This window comes from Geotrypetes seraphini, chromosome 8 (genome assembly GCF_902459505.1).
Source record: "Geotrypetes seraphini chromosome 8, aGeoSer1.1, whole genome shotgun sequence".
NCBI lineage: Eukaryota > Metazoa > Chordata > Amphibia > Gymnophiona > Dermophiidae > Geotrypetes > Geotrypetes seraphini.
This window is the reverse complement of record NC_047091.1, coordinates 30781382-30805175: the sequence shown is the minus strand read 5'-3', so window position 1 is coordinate 30805175 and position 23794 is coordinate 30781382. Positions and strand designations below refer to the sequence as shown.

The following is a 23794-nucleotide window of genomic DNA, read 5'->3' as shown; positions in this document are numbered from 1 at the left end:
CGGGACAAAGGTGCGCGCAGACAATTGAGTGCAGCGCGGAGGTGCGCACCGAAGAAAATTACTGTTTTTAGGGGCTCCGACAGAGGGTTTTGTTGGGGAGCCCCCCCACTTTACTTAATACAGATCGCGCCGCGTTGTGGGGGGGTTTGTAACCCCCCACATTTTACTGAAAACTTCACTTTTTCCCTGTTTTTAGGGAAAAAGTTAAGTTTCCAGTAAAATGTGGGGGGTTATAACCCCCCAAAACGCCACCGCGATCTGTATTAAGTAAAGTGGGGGGGGGGGCTCCCCAACAAACCCCCCCCCCCCGTCGGAGCCCCTTTAAGGGGGTTTTCTTCGGCGCGCACCTTTGTCTTCCGCGATTATGTCTATGAACCCGTTTCCAGTGTCCAGCTTTCACATCAGTAATTGACCAGTGAGAAAATGAACGTGTGGACAAGTCTGATCCTCATTTGCCTTTGAATACTTTGTCAAGAGCCTTCATTGAAAAGTGACCCACTGCTATTCTGCAGTTATTTCTTCACTGCTGGTTGCTTCTTTGTTTACGAACAAGCCCAAGAGATTGAAATCCTTTACAACTTCTAGCACCTTCAAGCTCAAAATCTTCATTTTCCATGTTCATGATCTTCGTCTTGTTTATGTTCAGTTCTAATCCCATTTACTGCATGAAAAATTAAGTATAATATCAGATTGACAAGCTGTCTTATTATATATATTTGCTTGAATAGTTTTTTGCCCTTTTTTTTTTTTTATTTGTTGAAAGTTTGGTATCTTACCGACTGCTAATAACTTACTCGGCCCAATTAAAACCACAAGCAGTTTACACTGTTATATACAGCTGACTGGTGCTTACAAACGTAACAATGCTGGGAAAGAATTCAAAGTTTAAGGATACAAGTGGGTGTTAGTGAGCTGAAAAATGAGGGGGTTTTTAAGCGAGTGGGGGACAGCATGCATCGTATAACTCATTAAATTCTTTCCAACTCCTTTCCACGTTTCTGAGAACAGATGAGGGAATGCAGAATGAAAAGTGCAATTTCTTAAATCATAATAGTACAATGTGTGTATACTTCAGCTGCTTCCCCCCTAAAATTGTATTTTAGCATTTTTTGGAAGGGGTTCATTTATCTTCTGCCTCCCACCAACTACCTTCTCCCTTCCTGGGACTAGAGCAGCATTCCAGTCTAGCTATACAGTACTACCCATCATTTTGTCTTTGAGAAATGACAGTTCTGCCGACTTCTGAAGACAGTTATGCTCAGGGCTGCCGTCTCGCAGCCACACCCCTAACCTCCACATGTGGACGGTCTAGTAGAGAAATAGCAAGTGTAGTAGCAAAGTATGCATAGTTTACCAATGGCTTGATCTGGCCCTATTCGCAGCAACAGATGCTAGTAAGCAATACCCATAGCAACCATCAAAAAAACTGTATGATTTTGGATATTTTTGGAGCAGAATTAACAAAGAAAAGGGGTAGAAAACTGTGTGGGAAGCACCTAGAGTGGTGCGTTCCTGATTTATCTACTACCATTATTTAATCAGTTTTCTATACTGTTTACCCAAGGGAACTCGGAAGAGTTTACATTAATTTATTCAGATACTCAAAACATTTTTCCCTGTCTTTCCCAGCAGGCTCACAATATATCTAAAGCAGTGGTTTCCAACCCTGTCCTGGAGGACCACCAGGCCAATCGGGTTTTCAGGCTAGCCCTAATGAATATGCATGAGACAAATTTGCATATAGTGGAAGTGACAGGCATGCAAATCTGCTCCATGCATATTCATCAGGGCTAGCCTGAAAACCCGATTGGCCTGGTGGACCTCCAGGACAGGGTTGGGAACCACTGATCTAAAGTACCTGGGGAAATCTTAACAACCTTGCTTCCTTGAGGTTAATAAATGTTTATTTTCAGATCATAAAGATCTGCCTGGTTTATAGTTTGCAATGACTTGTTGAAAATACCACGTGTCTGATGATAAACAGTTTGATGGATCACAGAAATAACCTTGTGTTGTACTCAAAATAAAACTGGTAACCAGTATAATTTCTTCAAAATTGGTACCGCATGCGTCATCCCAAAATTAACCTAGCAGTAGCATTTTGTATCAATTGTAACGCTCTTCCTCTTGTCTTGGAAATTCCAAGGTAGAGTGTGTTGCAATAGTCCAACCTCCACAAAATCATCCCTTGTACAACAGTTCTAAAATCAAAGGTCGAGATCGATGGTTTAAGGCAGTGGTTCCTAACCCTGTCCTGGAAGACCACCAGGCCAATCGGGTTTTCAGGCTGGCCCTAATGAATATGCATGAGAGAGATTTGCATATAATGGAAGTGAGAGGCATGCAAATCTGCTCCATGCATATTCATTAGGGCTAGCCTGAAAACCCGATTGGCCTGGTGGTCCTCCAGGACAGGGTTGGGAACCACTGGTTTAAGGCGATAAAGCATAAGAAGTTGACCAAAACATGCCTTTACAACCTTAACAGTTAAATTCAGTTATGTTACCTTTTGACAAGAGGTTCAGTGGGTCATGTAGCGTAAGACATTACATGGCAAACTAAAGTTTGTTAACTAACTGAATCAAAAAAGTATTACTAACTGCAAATCTGATTTTGTGAGGTGTTCTTGTAAGAAATTTTATAAAGGCCATACAACCAGATCATTCTGGATCAAAATGTTGGAACATAAATCAAATTTGAGCCAGAAAAAAATGCATGAACCAATGGCAACTCGTTGCGTCATACAGGGCATGATTTTAAAGATCTACAGTGTTTTGTGCTTCATCAGAAACCTCCTTCTATGAGGTAACCGGAAATTGAAGTAACGGGAGATGGGTTAACTCTCAGGCCTGAACAGTACATTGATTTCAGCTGTATCTGTTACAGAGCCCCAGGATGGATTTGTACGCAAGGCTGTGTACGACAGAGCGGAAGAGGCAGCCAGGTCATGGCATTCTTTTAGCTGAGCGCCCTGTTGAATCCATAAAGAAACATTCTGTCATAGTTCCTGGAGTGTTTGGACTGTTGGTGCCTATTTGCAAATCAATGAAGATTTTCTCTGGACTTAATGAAGGCTTTGGTGTTGATCACACTTCAGCTGTTGAGCGTGAAACATAGAAACAGTTGGATACACGTTGCTGGGTCGAGCGATTTGGTACAAAACATGGTGAATAGAGAGCCTTTTGGGCCACGATAAGTGCTTTTTGTGATCTAGCTTCCAGTTTTCTTGTTTCTGTATAGATGTGAAGTGCTATTGTTGGTTGAATTTATGAAAAGTCTTTGTTGCTTTATTTAAATATTGCAAAGAGTAAAGGTCACACAAGCACTCAGGTATAAGATAAAAAGGAAAGGAGAGGTTTTTAGGATCGCTGAAAGAAACTCATCTGTAAGGGGAAAGATGTTACACTTTTTCCTCCATATTCACGGTTTCAGCAATCACGGTTTCAGTTTTTCACGGTTTTTACTTGCTGGCTCCTCCTCCCAAATTACATCAGCTTGCATAGAGAAATTGCTGATTCCAAGCGTTTACAGAGAAAAATCGCCGATTCCCAGCACTTTCGTCACTGTGTTTTGCCTCTCCTTCAGGAACAGGCCAAGTCTCCCACCATGTTATTCGTGGTGTCATCATATTCACGATGGTTTTTAATAGAAAACAGCGAACAGCATATGAAAAAGTTATTTGCGGTTTTTCTGCATTTGCGGTTCTGTTAATCCCCCTATCACAGCAAATACGGAGGGAGATGTGCATATGATTTTCCCGTATGATGTGCGCCGCGGTCCTTTTTCCTCCCAATAAACAAAATGGATGCATTCAATCTATTTATACAGTGTTTGCTCGATTGGCTTTATTTCCATTTTGACACTGACAGCATCGCCTTTGTGCGACTGTGGTACACATCATGGCTTGCCCTAGAAAATTTACTCGAGTCCATAATAGATGTTCTTAGTTTAAATAAGCAAGCACATTTTGGGAACCTGCGTCTACGACAGTAAGCAGTTTGCCATTCAAATTAAAAACACAAATTTTAAAACTCCTTTCTCCTGGCTATTTGAAGAAAGGGTGCATAGAGAGAGAAATGAAACCTGAGCTATGAACATCGAGAGAAGGGAATTTATGAGATAGCTCAGAAGAAAGGCTAGACCGAGAAGCACTTAGCAGCTAATAAGAGCACAGCACCCCCATGTGCTCAAAGCAGAAATAGTCCATTAGCACATGATTCCGGTTGCTTCTAACTGAAAATAAATGTTTTAGACACAGTGAACAGCCCCATACCTCTCCCTCCCCCACTATTTTTCAGCTGGAGACAGTGTACAATTTCACTATGCTTGCACCTGATAAAACAAGGAAAATAAAATTTATTATAAATGCACAGCCTAAGACACCATCAGGTCCATATAAAAAAAATCTGTTAATAAAAGGGTACTGTACACACTATAGTGAAAGCACATATTTCACAAGACTTGTTTCTCATCCCAGGCTTATGCATAAGGCACACAATTGTACAGATAAAAGATAAAACAATGTTTACAAGTACATCTAGTAAAGGAAGTAATACAAATGTTTCAGGTAAAACAATGCTAGCCCAGGTATCAACTTTTGTTCTGTATTTTTCTGCATATTTTTGCAAGTTGATTCTTGAAAAGAAAAAAGAAAAAAAAGTTAAGTCATTTTCTAAAATGTAAGCAGGTTCATCTTTAAAAAAATGTCCCTAGACTGGAAGGAATACAGATGGGACTAAATTTCTTACAATGCACCCTCCCAAAACAGATGTGCCCAGGGCTTATATATGCCACTTCCTTACAGTATGTGATCATTCATCATTGACTGATTTAACCATGAAAAACACTTTCTTACAACAGCCATGAATGACCTGACAGAATGGATCTGAAGCATTCTGACAGCATGCACATTTTTTGTTATCTCAGCAAACATGCATTAGTCTGACTCTTGCAAACAATGAGTAACAAACATCTGTATTCAAACTATATCCCCAATATGACTGTACCTAGAATTACATACACCTATGCAGTCCAGTTTGCTAGGCTGATAAAGAGACTTACTGATAGCAGCTGAATATTTTGAAAGGTCTCGTGATTCAGGTTGCTAAGATCATCTGTGTCCATTTCATTGGGTAATAATCGAATGTTCTGTACAAGAAAATGCTGATGTTAATACACTATTGGTTCCAGGATATTTCCAGGTCTGAATAAAACCTTGCACTGGCCTGGGATGCCAAATTTCATTCACTAGCTATGAACCCAGCAGGTGTAAGTACCAGAGAGATTCCCTTTGGTACAGTGCAATGTAAAGCTGCTGATTATTACAAAAACTAATATTGCTTGATCTAGAGAGGAAAATCTAGGCCTGCTGACACACACTGTTGTGTTTGTAGTTATAGTAGAACAGATGCTGGATCACCGAAAGCAGCAACATTCAATCCTGTTTAATAACCATGTGAATGTTACAATGCTGGAGGCTACGGATATGCCCAAAAAGTGATGTATCACAAAGGCAAAAGAATTTCCACTGAAACTTTACTTCATGAGCTATAACCGAGTTAACATGACTTGTGATGGCTCAGGTGGACTCTTTGACTTGGGTTTTACTAAAAAAAGGGGGACGCGGGAGTGTATGAATGGTTGCTAGGTGAGAAAGTGACGTCAGGGGAGGAGCTTATTTAACACTCAGAATGAACGCCGCGGCCATCTTTTGATCACCTGCGGCAGTAGGAAATGGAGCAAGTTTACCCTTATCCTTTGGTGAGTGTAGTTGTTTTCATTATCTAATGGTATATAAGGATACCTGAATGGATGATGGAAGTTATAATGTGGGCTTATGTCTTGCAGTTCCCCCGACCTTGAGAAAGATACACGAAACACGTCGGGAAGGGGAACCGAGAAGGATTCTAAGATAAGTTATTCAATTTTATAAAAAGATTTAATAAATAAGTTATAAATAAAGTATAAAAGTTTAAAATTTACCAGTAATATGAAATAATGAAGAGTACCACTATTACCACCGATTCTATTTGAAAAGGTGGAATCTGAATTTCCATTCAATAAAGTATTGGGCTGAGTGATGTTTATTGATTGGAAGATTAATCACGAAATTTGTATTACTAAAGGCATTTTCCACCACACAAATTGCAGTTCCAGTTTAGAAAAGGACATCTAAGCCACAATAACAACCTTTTTTAAACAGCAGCCGTGTAAGGAGAACATGCAGGACGGTTGGGCTTTGACCCCTGTGATACCCTTTCTACATCACCACTACTAGTAACAGAATCTTTTTACATTAACTTTCAAATCCAGAAACTTTCCCCATTTTACTAATGCATAGCGCCGGTAGTGGCAGTAACTGCTCCGACGCTCATAGGAATTCTATGAGTGTTGGAGCAGTTACTGCTACTGCCGGCATTAAAACCTGCGCTATGTTTTAGTAAAAGAGGGAGGTTTGTGATCTACAGAATTAGAATATAATGTACACATGCATATATAGAAGCCAATTGCATAGGTTCAAAACAAATTTGGAATTTTTTTTTTTTTTTTTGGGGGGGAAGTCGCCTTTACCTTTCCATCTCCAACTGGCACATTCACATAAACACTCTGAAAGTCTGCAAGAGGACTCCCATTTTCCGAACAGCAGTACACCTGTTCCCGCGGTCCCGGAGTACGAAATGGTGTTTTGTAGAGCCTGCCAAAGATGATCTTGCTTGTAACTAATTCCTTCTGCGACTCTTAACACTACAAGAATTAGGTTCTACAGCATGTTTTAGGGCTCAGGTTCTCTTTCACAAGATTCACATATCACGCTGCTTTCTTTATGTAGCTATCGTCTAAGAAGAGTAAGCCCTAAACAAAGCTTTGGTCTCAGTTAACTGCATACAATACACAATTTAGACAAAACCCCAAAATCTTCAGGTCATCTATTTTTTTTTTTCTTATTGTTGTTACTTTATTACTTGTGATCACTTTAGGCTAAAGAAACAGAACTCATCTTATAGCTTGATTAAACAACTTAAGTTGTATTACACTTCTCCCTCCGTATCCACGGGGGTTAGGGGCAGAGCTGGCCCGTGAATATTAAAAAAACGCAAATAATATTCGGGCCAGTTCTGCCCCTAAGCCCCGCTTCCCCCCCCCCCCCGGCTATTTTAAGCCATGTAAGCCTTACCTGGTGGTCTAGCGGGTTTTTGGGGCAGGAGTGCTCTTCCCATGCTCCTGCCCCGTGCAGATCGCTCACAGGAAAAGGCTCGAGAGACTACGGGAGCTCAAGGCAGCCTTTTCCTATGAGCGATCTGCACAGGGCAGGAGCGTGGGAAGATCGCTCTTGTCCCGAAAACCCACTAGACCACCAGGTAAGGCTTAAGGGGGGGGGGCTTACAGGGCTTAAAATAGCCCAAAAAATAAAATTTTTTGTTTGTTTGTTTTAAAATCGCGAATAACCGAATCCGTGGATGCTGAAAACGTGGATTCGGAGGGGGAAGTGTAACAGCATTCCTGTTTTACATTACCTTGAATTAATTTCTTCAAAAAGGCTTTTAATAAATAAATTGAGAATCACTGAAATTAAATGACTATTTACCTGGAGGTCATGTGCCTTGATCCACTTCCTGACAAATCTGCAACTCTGTTATTCAACGGGGTCACCAAGTTCCTTCGGAATGACCTGTTTATAACAGGGAAAAAAAAAGAAGGAATTGAGTAATTCTGCTATGATTAAATGCTGTCATGTCAACCCACTCTCTTGTCTTTTTTCAAAAAATAAATCATAGAACTATAACAAAAGCTTTTAAAATGTGCTAAAAATTAGTTTAGTTCAATAACAAATATTAACATCATAAACTTCTTTTGAGTTCCTTGCAGAAACCTACTAATCTAAAGATACGGTATTGCCTGGATAACTCAAATTTGTTTCTGCTTTATAAGAAGCTACCACAGAAATCATTACCTTTTACTTCTTCTAATCGTTGAGTTGTTGATTGAGCATGCTCTGTTCTTCCTGGTAGGAGCAGTAACAGGAACTTTCTTTGCAGTTGACTTAGCCTATTTAAAACATGTAAAACAATTAAGAAAAGCATTACTGGAAGCTGGATGTACTTCTGTTACTGCCCTGTGCAATTTAGAGCTGCAAGACAGTGGGGTCTCCTCCCGGGAACTTTCCTGAAACTGTAGATTTGTCAGAGAAGGTACAAAGAGATGTTCAAGCCAATCCAGATGTGCACATTCACTTCTCATTTTCTTTCCATCAAAAGCATTCTCAGAAGTAGATGATTACTATCTTCCTTGCAGTATTTAACACAGCTCACTGCACTTTCTACCTTCCAAAGCTCAAGGCATGAATTACCTTTGTTTGGGTTTTTTCAATTGTCTTTTCAGTTATAAGAACAACTTCTTGACCTGCCGCCATATTCTTTGTTTCTTTTACTATAGGGAGGAGACAAATAAAAAGTTTAACAGTGAAAAAACTGCCATGGCCATGTGTTTCTTCATTTAAAAAAATTTTTTTTTTAAATTCTTTATTCATTTTTGCATGTTACAACAAGTGTAGCAGTTAAACTCATATGAACTAAAAGATACACACTTGATTAACTCTCATATATGCATTAAGTATAACATTTCATTACAAATTAATATTCTGTAATATTTTAAATATTATATAAGAAATCTAATATATAAATTATTCTTATTGAATAGAATAACCTCTCCTCCCCTCCCTCCCTACTCAATAATACATAGAAGTATCATTACTATGAAACTATTCAAATAATCATGTATTATGAAATAACAACAATCAAATATCTTATCATGGGAAAAGTTAATCATTCATTACAAAAATCTGTTAATGGTCCCCAGATTTTCTGAAATTTACTAAAATAACCTTTTTGCGTTGCTATTGTGAGTTCCATTTTGTATATATGACATACAGAATTCCACCAGAAATTGTAATTTAACTGTCATACTTTTTCCAATTGTATGTTATTTGCTGTATTGCTACTCCAGTCAAAATAAATAAAAGTTTGTTGTTATTTGACAAGATTTGACTCCTTGCTCTCATAGTTGTTCCAAATAAGTTTCTTCATTGAAAAGGAACCTGACAAGTTATCTCTCCCATGTATTACAAAAGTAATCAGGGATGGGCTAACCATTAAGCAAATTACGTGCTGGTAAAGTCAAAGCAAAACAGGTACCAGCCGCCACACCCAGTAGTATCAGCACTGCTCCCCCCCCACCCTTCTTGCTTTTGGGAAGAATCCAATTATGCATTTTACAGACTTGGTCTGGGAGTGGTGGTGTTGGGCGACCATGATTGTTGAGTCTTGGAAGGTGAAGGGGGTGGAGGGAAAGAAAGGAATTTCTTCTCTCAAACTAAGCAAAGCTCCTGTTTAAAAGTGCTGCAACGGATTGACAGTATAGCAAGCTGAAAATTCATGGATTCAGCAGAGCCACTAATAAATATCCTGCAAATCTACCAACCAATGTGCTACCTTGAATGATGAAAGAGGAACTCAGTTTGTGTGTCAACACAATCCCCAAAGACTCTGAGGAGATGATTAAATATGCTGTAAAAGCGGGTTTAGTGCTGCAAGCTCCTGGTTCCTAGAACTGGACAGAAATCAGCAATTCCTCTGGTATAAGCTAAGCAAGACAAAGCAACAACTAACTGGATTCAGACCAGGACCAAACATGAGAAGCTCCAGCCAGCCATCAACTTTTTAACAGATGCTGAAGTCCAGTTTAAATTCAAACCGCTTAAATTTCCACATTATGCTTCACAAACGTAAAAGGCCAAATTTCACTGACCTTTCTTGGCAGGCTTGAAAGGTGTCTGAGAAACTTTTGTTATTATTTCTTCAACATCCAAATCAGCCTGAAATAAATCAGCCACAAAATCAGCAACTAGGATTACTAGCGTGTCACAAACATGTCATCTTGTGAGTTTTTCAGGTTTTCCTTTCCCCTTTGAATAGGCTGGAAGCTATCTAACTTGCTGTATTGCTCACATGAGTTATCCAGCATAAAAGTTACAAGCAAGCTGATAAATATAAGACTTAATATTTCTATTTTATTTAAGTGCAAAGCAGATCACAATTGAACTTATAAAATACAAAATTAACACATCAGTAGACTGAATAGTCACTTTACATATTATCCAAATGTGGGCGCTTATCGCATTCTTATTAAGGTTCACTAACAGATTTAGTGCGCACTAAGGCCCAGATTGTCTAACCACCTTAAAAGTGGTTGCTAATTGCATGACAATCATGCGAGGATGCCGGTTTAGAATTGCACTCCAGCAAAGGTAGGCGCCAGAAAAGTAGGGTTTTCCAGGCCTACATTTCCGGCGCCTAATTTTGATGTGCATCATGCCTCTGTCGGTGCTGATTTTGTAGGTGTCAGTAGGTGCCATGAAACTCAATTAAAAACGTCATTTAAGCGGCATTCATTTTTAGCTTGGGCGCCATTTCAAGAATCTGGTTCTAAATGCTAAGAAAGGAGAAATTAGGTTCTTACCTGCTAATTTACTTTCTTTTAGCTTCTCCAGACCAGTAGAGGTTAACTTTACGATTGGGTATATATCTAATCATGACCAGCAGGTGGAGACTGAAAACAAAACTTTGGGACAGTATATCCTAGCCCCTCCTCTCTATTTCCCTCAGTCTGCCGAATAGCCAAGCAGAACCAAGAACTGGAAAACAACAGAGAGAAAAAACAATACTCCGAAAGGAGTAACAAATAACATACCCAAAAACGCTGTTGGAAAATGCAGAGGAGAAATTCCCGAAGGAAGAAGGTCCCCACAGCTCGCCAGCTAAACCAGCCGAGCCACAGCCGCTGTTCTTCAATACTCCCCGGCCCTAGAAAAATACTAGAACCCGCAGCAAAAACCAAAAACTGCCCGCGCAACAGCCCCAACAACAACAACAACAGACAGGGTGGGGACCTCTACTGGTCTGGAGAAGCTAAAAGAAAGTAAATTAGCAGGTAAGAACCTAATTTCTCCTTCTTTAGCACTCTCCAGACCAGTAGAGGTTAACTTTACGATTGGGACGTACCAAAGCAGTCCCCTCACGGGCGGGACCCCCGAAGGGCCGATACCAGTACACGTTCACCGAACACCGCGTCCCGACGCGCCTGAACATCAACCCGATAATGCCGAACAAAAGAATGCAAGGAGGACCAAACCGCAGCCTTACAAATATCCACCGGAGGCACAAGCGACGACTCAGCCCAAGAAGCCGCCTGACCCCTAGTGGAATGAGCCTTGAGAAACTCCGGAACCGGCTTCTGACTCAGAAGATAAGCGGAAGCAATCATCTCCTTGATCCAGCGCGCAATAGTAGCCTTAGAAGCGCCAGCCCCCCGACGAGGACCCGCCAGAAGCACAAAGAGATGATCGGAGCTCCGAAACTCCCGGGTCCGCTGCACATAAGCATGGAGGACCCGACCGACATCCAACTTGCGCAGCTGTCGTTGCTCAGAAGAACCCTCCCGACTACCCAAGACCGGGAGGACCACCGATTGATTGACATGAAAAGGAGAAACTACCTTCGGCAGAAAGGAAGGAACAGGCCGCAAAACAACCCGCTCCTTCGAAAACTCCAGGAAGGGAGCCCTACAAGAGAAAGCCTGTAGCTCCGACACCCGTCTAGCGGAAGTAATGGCCACCAAAAAGACCGACTTCAGCGTAAGGTCCTTCAACGAACAGCCATCCAACGGCTCGAAAGGAGGGCGCACTAGAACAGAGAGAACCAGATTGAGATCCCAAGAGGGAATCGAGGGCCTTATGGGAGGCCTGAGCAACTTGGCCGCCCTAAGAAAGCGAATCACATCAGGAATGGCTGACAAACGCTGACCTGTCACCAGCCCCCGAAAAGCCGACAGGGCCGCCAGATGAACCCGAAGAGAAGACCAGGCCAGGCCCCTATCCAGGCCATCCTGCAAAAACTCTAGAATGTTAGGCAGAGAAGCGCGAAAGGAGACCACTCCCCGCGCTCGGCACCATTCCTCAAAAAGACGCCAAACCCGTACATAAGCCCGAGAGGTAGAAAGCCTCCGGGACCCCAAAAGTGTAGAGATCACCTTGTCGGAATATCCCTTCTTACTCAGGCGGCCCCTTTCAAGAGCCAAGCCGTAAGACAAAAGGGAGACGGGTCGAACATGGGAATGGGACCCTGCGTCAGAAGATCGCACCCGAGAGGCAGAGGAAGAGGATCCGCCACCAGATGCCTCACCAGATCCGCATACCACGGACGACGAGGCCAATCCGGAGCCACCAAAACCACCAGCCCCGGATGGCGAACAACGCGAAGCAGTACTCTGCCCACTAATGGCCAAGGAGGGAACACATACAACAGCCCCTCCGTTGGCCACGGTTGGACCAGAGCATCCAGACCCTCGGCCAGACCGTCCCTGCGACGACTGAAGAAGCGGGGTACTTTGGCGTTGCCACTTGTAGCCATCAGATCCATCAGGGGCTGCCCCCAAGCACGCACTAGCAACTGAAATGCCTCGGCGCCGAGACACCACTCTCCCGGATCCAGGAAGTGACGACTGAGGAAGTCCGCCTGAACGTTTTCTACCCCGGCAATGTGAGAGGCCGAGAGGTCCAGAAGATGCGACTCCGCCCAAACCATGAGCCGAGCCGCCTCCTGCGCCACCAGAGTGCTCTTGGTGCCCCCCTGACGATTGACATAAGCCACCGCCGTGGCATTGTCCGACAGGACTCTGACCGACTTGCCCAACAAAAGGGAGTGGAAAGCCAACAGCGCCAGCCGGACCGCCCTGGTCTCCAACACGTTGATCGACCAGGAGGCCTCCTCCGTGGACCAGGTTCCCTGAGCTGAGTGACCCAGGCACTGGGCCCCCCAACCCAGGAGACTCGCATCCGTAAGGAGCACCGTCCACTGCGGAAGATCCAGACCCACCCCCTGAACTAGGTGAGGGGTCCGGAGCCACCAACGCAGACTGCAGCGCGCCAAGCCTCGCAGGGGAACCGGAACATCCATCCCGTGCCTCTGGGGAGACCACCTCCGGAGCAGAGCATACTGAAGAGGACGCATGTGGGCCCGCGCCCACCTCACCACGTCCAGGGACGCCGCCATCGACCCCAGGACCTGGAGGAAATCTCGCGCCCGAGGACACCGGGACGCCAAAAGCAGGCGAATCTGAGACTGCAATTTGCTCACCCGGGCCTCTGGGAGGAAGACCTTCCCCAAGGAGGTGTCGAACAGCACCCCGAGGTACTCCAGACGCTGAGCCGGAACCAACCGACTCTTGGAAAGGTTGACCACCCAGCCCAGCGACCGGAGAAACTCCACCACCCGAGCCGTAACCCGGGAGCTTTCCTGCAACGACTTGGCCCGAATTAACCAGTCGTCCAGGTAGGGGTGTACCAGGATGCCCTCCGACCGCAAGGCTGCCGCGACGACCACCATCACCTTGGTGAACGTCCGGGGAGCCGTGGCCAGCCCAAAGGGAAGCGCACAGAACTGATAGTGCCGACCCAAGATCGCAAAGCGCAGGAAACGCTGATGAGAGGCCCGAATGGGAACATGCAAGTAGGCCTCCGTCAGATCGAGAGAAGTGAGAAACTCCCCCGGCTGAACCGCCAGAATGACCGACCGCAGAGTTTCCATACGGAAAGAGGGAATCTTGAGAGCCCTGTTGACCCCTTTCAAATCGAGGATGGGCCGAAAGGTCCCCTCCTTCTTGGGCACCACAAAGTAAATGGAGTACCTGCCCGTGCCCCACTCCGAAGGGGGCACCGGAACAACTGCCCTGAGATCTAGCAAGCGCTGAAGGGTCTGGCGAAAAGCCTGCGTCTTCCCCGGAGACTGACATGGAGAAGCGAGGAAAAAATCCGGCAGAGAGCGGGCGAACTCCAGGGCATAACCGTCCCGCACCACCTCCAGGACCCACTGATCGGACGTGATCTCGGCCCATTTGGGGAAAAATTCGCGCAGCCGAGCCCCCACCGGAACCAAGGGGGGCGCCGGCAAGGCGTCATTGTGCAGGACGGGAAGCGGGGGAACCGGCGGAGGGATTCCCTGCCCCCCGACGGGCCCCCCGAAAGGGCTGCATGCGCTGGAAGAACCGACCCCGGGAAAACCCCGGAGACTGGAAAGAAGCAGCCCCACGCCCAGGGCGATACTTGCGAAATTCCCGCAAACGCCCCCGGGCCGCACCACCCCGAGACGCCGGGCGGGCACGGTCCTCCGGCAAACGGGGAACTTTCGAGTCCGACAGAGTCTGAATCAGCTTATCCAAGTCCTCTCCAAATAAAAACGACCCCCGAAAGGGAAATTTAGTAAGCTTAGCTTTGGACGCAGCATCCGCCGCCCAAGCGCGCAGCCACAACACACGCCTTGCGGCCACGCCAAAAGCCATGGACTTAGCCGAGATCCGCACCAAGTCATACAGAGCATCCGAGAGGAATGAGGCAGCCATCTCAATCTTCGCTACCTCCTGATCCACCAGAGACCAGTCGTCAGACTCTCGATCCAAGACCCGCTCCGCCCACCGAAACACGGCGCGAGCGACCAGTCCCCCACAAATAGCCGCCTGGACCCCAAAGGCAGAGACTTGAAAATTTTGCTTAAGGATGGTCTCCAATTTGCGCTCCTCAGAGTCCCGCAAGGCAGAACCGCCCTCAACAGGCACGGTATGCCGCTTGGAAATAGCCGAGACCACCGCATCCACGACTGGCGAAGCTAACGTAGCCCGATCCCCTTCAGGAATGGGATACAGGCGAGCCATGCTGCGCGCCAGCCGAAACGGCGTCTCCGGCGTTTTCCACTGCTCCAGAATAATATCCCGAATATCCTGATGCATAGGAAAAGAGCGGGAAACGGAACGGATCCCTCGTAACAGAGGGTCCCCCACACGCGGAGTCTCCGGCGGCGCGTCCTCAAAACGCAAAGCCGAAGAAACCTGTTGAATAAGGTCAGGCAGCTCATCTCTCTGAAAAAGGCGCACCACGGACGCCTCGTCACTGGAGAACGGGAAACCCGACAACCCGCCGCCAGCTTCCGTCCCCTCCAGAGGGTCCTGGAATTCCTCAGAAGGGTCCAGGTCCTCCTCCAGACCGACACGTTCCTCCGACCACAAATCCTCGTCCCACGACACCCGCGGACGCTTGGACAAGAGAGGCGGCGGAGGGGACGTCACGTCAGACGAGAGAGGCAAAGCCGCAGGGAGCGCGGAGGAAACCCCACCCCCCGAGACCCCCTGGGCGCAACCGGGACCCCCAGCCGCCTGAAAATAGGCTTTGCATAATGAAAAGAAAAAATCAGGGGGAAAACCCCCCGAGGGTCCCAAGGGACTCCCTGCCACAGCAGGGGACCCAGCAGCAACCTGCCCCTGCTTAGCCAAAACAGGGGGAAGGTCACCTGAGGTGGAAGACAAAATGGAGGGGCCAGACAGAGAAAATGGCGTCTTTCCCGCCAAAACTGCTCCCTCCACAGCCTGCAGCGGCTGAGAGACCTGAAAAGTCTCAGCCGCTAAAACAGGCAAGCCGGCATCAGCTGTCAAAATATCAGCTGAGAGGGAATCCTCCAAAACCCGACCGTCGGCGGCTCGGGGAATCCCTCCGTGGGCGGACGGAGAAGACCGGGCTTCTCCACCGTTCCCTGCCGACTCGCGAGGCACCATCGGCGGGGAGCTCTGGGCGCCTGCAGCCGCTGCCGACGGAGCTCCTCCACCGCACCGGCCTGAACACCGCTTGCACAGGCCGGCCGCGAGTGCCTCGCGTCTGGAGCACAATGAGCACTTTTTCCCTTTAGAAGTGCTCATTGCTCCATACGCGACCTAGCTGTAATAAAGTGCCGGTTAGTTGAAAAAATACAGTAAAATACAGTTTTCTTAAAGGGATACAACCCTCCAGACCAGCACTACCTCAGGATTTTTTTTTTTTTTTTTTTTTTTTTTACAGAACAGACTCCACAGGCTCTCGAAGCAATATGCCTTGCTTGATTTAGGGGGCAAGGCTTACTGCTGAGGCTCCTCTAAAAAAATATGGGGAGGTGGAGGAAGTGGGGGGAGGGACCCCGCTCGTGACCCGCCGGGTTTGACACCCCCGAGGTCGGACGAACCCCCAAACAGAGTCCGTCCAAGCTCCGTCCGGCTAAAAACAGGGACAATAAACCCCTAAACAAATTCCAACAGCCCTACCAAGGGAGATGGGTACAGATCACTCAACACCTGCTGGAGACTGAAAGAAGACTGAGGGAAATAGAGAGGAGGGGCTAGGATATACTGTCCCAAAGTTTTGTTTTCAGTCTCCACCTGCTGGTCATGATTAGATATATACCCAATCGTAAAGTTAACCTCTACTGGTCTGGAGAGTGCTAAAGAAGCCATATTTCTTCTATGGGCTTCGTAGCATTTAATGCAGGGGTCTCAAAGTCCCTCCTCGAGGGCCGCAATCCAGTCAGGTTTTCAGGATTTCCCCAATGAAGATGCATGAGATCTATTAGCATACAATGAAAGCAGTGCATGCAAATCCATCTCATACATATTCATTGTGGAGATCCTGAAAACTTGACCTGGCTCCGGCTCTCGAGGAACGGAATTGCCTATCCCTGCCTTAGAGCATAAATTCAAGGGAGGCATAAAACTATATACGCCAGGAGGTCTCAAAGTCCCTCCTTGAGGGCCACAATCCAGTCAGGTTTTCAGGATTTCCCCAATGAATATGCATGAGATCTATGAGCTTGCACTGCTTTCAATGCATATTCATTGGGGAAATCCTGAAAACCCGACTGGATTGCAGCCCTCAAGGAGGGACTTTGAGATCCCTGAAAGTGCGTTCTAGTCATTAGAGCTCCTTTTACTATGGTGTGTAGAGAATGACACGGTGGCGGTTTACCCGCGGCCACCGCATTTTAGCCGCGGGTCACCCGCCGAAAACGGGGAAGAAAACTAGCAGTCGCTGCGGCGACGGGGACAAGGTCATTCACCGCCCGCGGGGCGGTGAATGGTCTTGTCTCCGCAGTGAGGTATCAAGGATCGCGCGGTCCCCGCAGCCACCGCCCGCAGCATTTAGCCAGCTCCCTCCCTCCACCTCACCTTAAATTTCGAGTTTTCCGGCTTCCTTTTTTCCGAGCCGCACGTGTTCAAAAATCCGTGCACGCGCGGCTGCGCGAGTCAATCAATCTTCTCCTCTGACGCAACCGGAAACAGGAAGTTGCAGGAGAGGAGAAGTTTGATTGACTCGCGCAGCCGAGCGTGCACGGATTTTTGAACACGTGCGGCTCGGAAAAAAGGAAGCCGGAAAACTCGAAATTTAAGGTGAGGTGGAGGGAGGGAGCTGGCTAAATGCACGGCTTTTTGAACGCGTGCGGCTAGGGAAAAAGGAAGCCGGCAAACTCGGAACGAATATAAGGTGAGGTGGAGGGAGGGTGGGGGCTGCTGGACCATTCTTCATTACTTTGCCATACTAATTCCATTCTATGTTAGGTGCCACGGACTCAGATTCGAGTCCTAGCGATGATGAGTTAAAGATCCCAAAAGAAGCCAACTTCTAAATCCAGTGGTTAGAGCTACACTACACTCCTTGTGACCCTGGGCAAGTCACTTAATCCCTATTGCTTCTGACACAATGGGCAGTTCCAAAGACCAAGACTGGCCAGTGTCAAAGACAGGATGCTGAGCTTGATAGACCCTTAGTCTCCACTGTTTTTAGTGATCAACAAAGTTCTATGTTTCTATAATCACCCTAATTCTGTTATCATTGGACTAGATATTCAAAATTATTTAAATGGCCAGGACAGGCTCCTGGCTGTTCAAATCATCTGTCCAGGGCTAACCAGGCATTTTCAATCTTCATGTTCAGCCCAAATGGTGTCACACAATTCAGCAAAAATACCCAATGTTGTTCCTCATAATTTAAATATTGCTCATAGAAGGAACAACATTGGGTATTTTTGCAAATGGAAGTTGGAGGGTTAATTCCCTTGAAACAGCCAATTGAGTGAAACATTAATTCATGCTGGGACACAAGATAGGTTGAATTTGTTTTGAATTTAAAAAGAAAAATGATCAATGAAGAATACTATAATGGCAAGAAAATATAATGATAAAACAGCAACTAATTTTGCCTATTTTTATATATTAAAAAAGTACTACATAAGGTGAATGTCCATATTGCTGTCTGTTGTTCTAATGAGCACTGGCATTGAAACAGCAAAATGCATTTATTGCATACTTGTCCTCTGTCGGAAACATTATGGTGGTATATTAGTTGTGTTAATAAAAATTTATAAACAAAGCCCTGCCAGCTGAACATCTCTTTGTCTAGTTCAGCAGCAGGAACTTTGATTTATAAGAATGGAATACGCTAAATATTAGAGTACTAAGGCTTATATGGATGCTGCGGGGACGGTGACGGGGCGGTGAATGGGATGGCAGTGGCGGTGACGGGGCGGTGAAAGGGATGCCAGTGACGGTGACGGGGCGGTGAATGGAATGGCGGTGACGGGGCGGTGCAGAGGATGGTGGGCCGGGGACGGGGCGGTGACGGGGACAGATTTTTTCCCCGTGTCATTCTCTAATGGTGTGCTATATCTTTCCAAGTCACAGAAGTATGAGGAAACAGAACTTACCTCCGCCACCTCTGCCAAGGCCCTCTGACACCCTCCCTTGGCTGGAGAAGAATAAAAGAGCATTTATTCAAGAGCAGCAGAAGCAGAACTGCATTACTATGAATATAAACCTTTAAAAAAATATAATAATAAATCTGTACTTAGAAAGGTTTATATCGAGCTTCCATACTGCACAGATAAGCACAGCAGAAAGCAAGCTTCCAATATATGTTAGACCGTGTTAAAACAATCACCCCCTGAAATGGCATGACCACACAATACACCAAGGATTTGTACTTCATCTAAAATAGATTTTAGAAGCATGTTTATTTGACACCCCTAAATTCCATAAAGTCCCTCTAAAGTTAGGTGTCTACATGTAGGCATTGATAAATGGCATTTTTAACATCTTTTTTTAAAATTCTTTATTCATTTTTAAAACTTCAATTGTGCACAAAAGATGATGCATTTACATAAAATATTATCATTACAGCACAATATACTTAAAAAGAATAAAGACAAGACTTATTTTCTCCCACCTACTTTCTTTTTTTTTATAATTCTTTATTCATTTTCATATTTTACATGAAGTGTACAAAATATTGAGTTACAACTAATGAATACACAATATCACTTTTATATCTATTACATAATATTCTGAACAAATTTTTTTTATCCCCTCTCCCACCCCCCACCCTTCAAGTACTTTCCAATCACCTTATACATATTGTATACCATATTATAACATGTTATGTAAAATTATTTTCACTACCCCCCTCCATGTGTGCCATAAAGAAGAAAAGAAAAAGAAGAAAAGAAGAAGATAAATCCTATTATTCATTCAGTACAATACTTTGTCAATGGCCCCCATATTTTTATAAATTTAGGATATGTCCCTCTTTGTATTGCTATTACTCTTTCCATTTTGAATATATGACAAATTGTATTCCACCAAAATGTATAATTAAGGTTACTATGATTCTTCCAGTTATTGGTTATATGCTGAATGGCAACCCCTGTCATGACTAGTAAAAGCTTGTTATTTTCTGGTGAAATTTGACTTTTTTTTCTCATCATCATTCCAAATAACACTGTATCATATGATATTGCTACATAATTTTCCATCAATTTATTAATTTGTGGCCAAATTGCATTCCAAAAACTTTTAATGTAGGGACAATGATATAGTAAATGATCCAACGTCCCAGGTTCCAGATCACAGTGCCAGCATTTATTGGACTTAGAACTATCTAATTTTTGCAAACGTGTAGGGGTCCAAAAAGCTCTATGTAATAAAAAGAACCAAGTTTGTCTCATAGATGCTGACACTGTACATCTCATTCTCCAAGACCAAATTAGTGGCCATTGAGATGCAGTAATTTGATGCTTAATCTCAATGCTCCAAATGTCTCTTAGACCATTTTTTGGTTTTTTATTCAAATATCCAGATATTAATTTATACCACAATGCAGCTTGATGCCCTAGGAAGTCTGCTTGGAAGCATAAGAACTCTAAACTATATTAATTATTCAATGTTTTCCATTCAGGGAACCCAACCTGAATGGCCTGCTTCAATTGCAACCATTTAAAACTTTGTTTTCTACTAAGACCAAATCTATGTTGCAATTGTGAAAATTCCAGCAGTTTACCTTCCGAAATAACATCATTCAGAGATCTAATGCCTGCAATAATCCATTCCTTCCAAAGGATTTGAGCTCCGCCAATTTTAATCTTGGAGTTTATCCATAAAGACTGATTAGTTGACTTGTTTTTTGGGACAGGTGTTAATTTACTAATAAACCTCAACGTTTTCCAAGTATCCATTAATATCTTATTTTCTCTGTATCTTCTAGGCATGTTGATACTTGGAAGATGAACTAAATTTAGGGGAAACATAAGGCGCCATTCCAAATATAACCAATCCGGTGCATTATCTATCAGTTCTGGGAGGATCCAATACATACCCTGACGTAAAATATAGGCTTGATGGTACCTATAAAAATTTGGAAAATTTACCCCTCCCTCCTTAATTGATTTTTGCAAAGATACCAAAGCTATTCTATGCGTTTTACCAAGCCAAAGAAATTTCGTTAAAATGCTATTAAGCTTTTTATAAAAGGACCCCTGAAAATAAATAGGTATCATACTCATTTGGTAGCAAACTACAGGCAAGATCATCATTTTAATAGTTTGAACTCTCGCCCACCAAGAAAGATGTAACGGATTCCATTGCTCACATAACTCTGTAACTTTTTTCAATACAAATTTTTCATTTTCTTTTACTGTATCTTCAATTGTATTTTTAACTTGAATGCCAAGATATTTAAATCCTTCTTCTTTCCATATGAACGGAAAAACGTCAAATAATCCTTTTACACAATGAACATTTAAAGGTATAAGTTCAGACTTACTCCAATTAATTTTATAACCTGAAATTTTGCCAAACATATCAATTAATTCCAATAGACAAGATAAGGTAGACTCTGGATTCCTCAAATAAAGTAAAATATCATCCGCATAAGCTGAAATTTTATATTCCATATCAGAATATTGCTAACAATAAGGGTTCTAATACAACATCAAATAACAAAGGAGATAAAGGACAACCTTGTCTAACTCCCCTCTGCAATTGAAAACCATCAGATATCATATTATTAATATTTAATCTTGCAATCGGGAAGCTATACAATGTTTTTACCATTTGTATAAATCCAGAACCTATACCAAACCATTCTAAAGCCTGATACATAAAATTCCATTCTACCCTATCAAACGCTTTTTCTGCATCCAAGGAAACTGTAAAAGCCGGTTCATCCATTTTTTTTGATAAATTTAACATATGAAACAATAATCTAGAGTTATTAGAGGAATGTCTTTTAGCAACGAAACCCGTCTGATGCGTGTCTATAATATGTGGGAGAGCTTTGGCTAATCTCAAAGCCAAAATTTTCGCCAAAAGTTTATTATCCACATTTATTAAAGATATAGGCCTGTAGTCTGAAACCAAAGTAGGATCTTTATTTGGCTTAGGCAAAACAATTACTATTGATTCAGCCATAGTACCTTTAATATCACCTTTTATAAGTTGTGTCTGATATAAATTTAGTAAATATGGGGAAAGGACATTTTGAAATGTTTTATAAAATTCTACTGTATAACCATCACCACCTGGAGCAGATCCAACTCTAAGAGATCTCAACGCTGTTTCTAATTCTTTTAATGATATAGGTTCATCTAAACTCCGTTTTATATGATCAGGAACCTTAGGTCCAATAATTAAATCTAAAAAATTTTTACCATCTTTTTGCCTCTCCAAATAAGGCTCGGAAGAATACAGGTCCTTATAAAATTTTAGAAACTGCTTTAAAATTATATCCGTTTGATTGGTTATTATACCATTATCATCTTTTATCCCATTAATGTTAGTTCTTTTTTTTGCTTTAAGATAATTTGCCAATAATCTTCCCGCCTTATTAGAATTTCCATAATACATTGTCTGTTTGGAAAACAAGTCTCTTCTTATCATTTTTGAAGCTAAACTCCCACCTACTTTCTAATTAACAAGCATCTCATAAAAATACTTGTAATATTATTTTCATGTGGTATATTTTAGTTGTATATGAATTTGGGAGGGGGTGGGGGTTAAATCTTCTTGTTGTATGATATTGTAGATTTTCAAGTGATGTTGTACTATAATTGTTTGATATTTACTGTACACTTGATGTAAGTTATAAAATGAATAAAGAAATTAAAAAAAAAAAAATACTTATAATCAACCCTTCTATACTTCTTAACCAATGCCAAAACCTACCCCCCTCCCCGGATGTGCATGCTTTCCTCAGTTATACAAATAAATCAAACTTTACAATATTTAGTTAATGGTTCCCAAACTTCCATAAATTTTTTATAATATCCCTTCTGAATGGCCATAAACATAGGGATTCCCACCAGAATGAATAATTTAATCTATCCCAATTTTGACAATTCTGTAAAATAAGCATTTTTAACATCTCATAACTGGACTTAAATGAAACTTGGTAGTGTGGTTATGGGCGAAAGGTGGGCGTGTTTTGGAGTTAGGTGCAACTAACTTAGACCAAAACCTTGGCGTAAATATGGTGCACCTAAAAGTTAGGGCGTCTAACGCTGCTTAGGCAGCGCTCTGCGTGATTCTACGCAGTGTGCCCGTTATTGAATCATGCTTAGAGCTACAGGTTTTTTAAGCAACCTATATAGAATCCGGGCTCTTAATGACTATAAAGAAATAATTAACACTTTACAAAGAAAAAGAACGTATCATACCAAAGTACTCCAGCCAGTTCATCTCCCTTAGTGACATCGGAAGTTTGATAATTTCCAAATTATAGAGAGCATCTATTTCTTTCATCATTCTTGAACCAGCTGTTTTCATCTGCTCAACGATAATTTTGACTGGAAGAAAAAGGTAGGTTTAATCCTGCTTAAGGAATGCTCGCAATGTTTAGTGTTGAATTGACAATGCTAGAAATTGGTCAACAGGATTATTCTATTTACACAGAAACATGATGCTCAGGACCCAGGCAGAGCAAGCACCACCGGTGTGGATCGGTGATAGAGCAACCGATCACACCGGGTGCACTTTTTAAAGCCCATCAAGGGACGGGACATGAACTCAAAAAATGGCCGGGAACGAACGATGTCCCGTGGCCGCGGCTACCGGGATCCCCCGGAGCCGAACAAAAACCTTTATTTTATTTTTTTTTTTACGTTAACTAATACACGAACGAAGAAAACAACAAATGAAACACAGCGACCGAGCAAAAACACCCAGCCGCGGTGTCAGAAGGCAAAAGCTAAAGAGCACAATTTCCACAGGGCTTCTGGCTCCGCGGAAAAAACTGAACTGAGGACCACGAGGTGGGGATGTGCCCTCTAGTGGGCAAGAAGGCATGCACATGCGTGGTGCAGTGTAGCAAACTTGAAACTTCAATCAAGTTTGCTTGAAAAGCTGTTCGCGCTGGGGCTCCGTAGATGACGTCACCCACATGTGAGAATATCATGCCTGCTTGTCCTGGGATAAAAGCCAAACAGCCCATCCAGTCTGTCCATCTGCATTAACCATTATCTCTTCCTTTCTCTAAGAGATCCCAAGTGCCTATCCCACTTCTTAAATTCAGACACAGTCTCTGTGTCTCTACCACTTCTTCTGGGAGACTGTTCCACGCATCTAC

The 23794-nt window shown here is 43.5% G+C and overlaps 1 protein-coding gene across 1 annotated transcript in view; it reads right to left on the bottom strand.

Moving 5' to 3' along the window:
- Positions 1-4336: 4336 nt before the first annotated feature.
- The window catches only part of CDCA8 (cell division cycle associated 8), a 35322-nt gene continuing 15864 nt past the window's right edge, over positions 4337-23794 (bottom strand). Inside the window, exons 3-11 of the mRNA XM_033954963.1 lie at positions 22887-23015; positions 18606-18646; positions 9805-9871; positions 8348-8427; positions 7952-8046; positions 7586-7669; positions 6571-6694; positions 5062-5148; positions 4337-4635 (exon numbers count right to left, since the gene is read on the bottom strand). Of these exons, the coding sequence (XP_033810854.1) occupies positions 4591-4635; positions 5062-5148; positions 6571-6694; positions 7586-7669; positions 7952-8046; positions 8348-8427; positions 9805-9871; positions 18606-18646; positions 22887-23015 (752 nt within the window). The 3' untranslated portion in view covers positions 4337-4590. The remainder of the gene's footprint in view (positions 4636-5061; positions 5149-6570; positions 6695-7585; positions 7670-7951; positions 8047-8347; positions 8428-9804; positions 9872-18605; positions 18647-22886; positions 23016-23794) is intronic.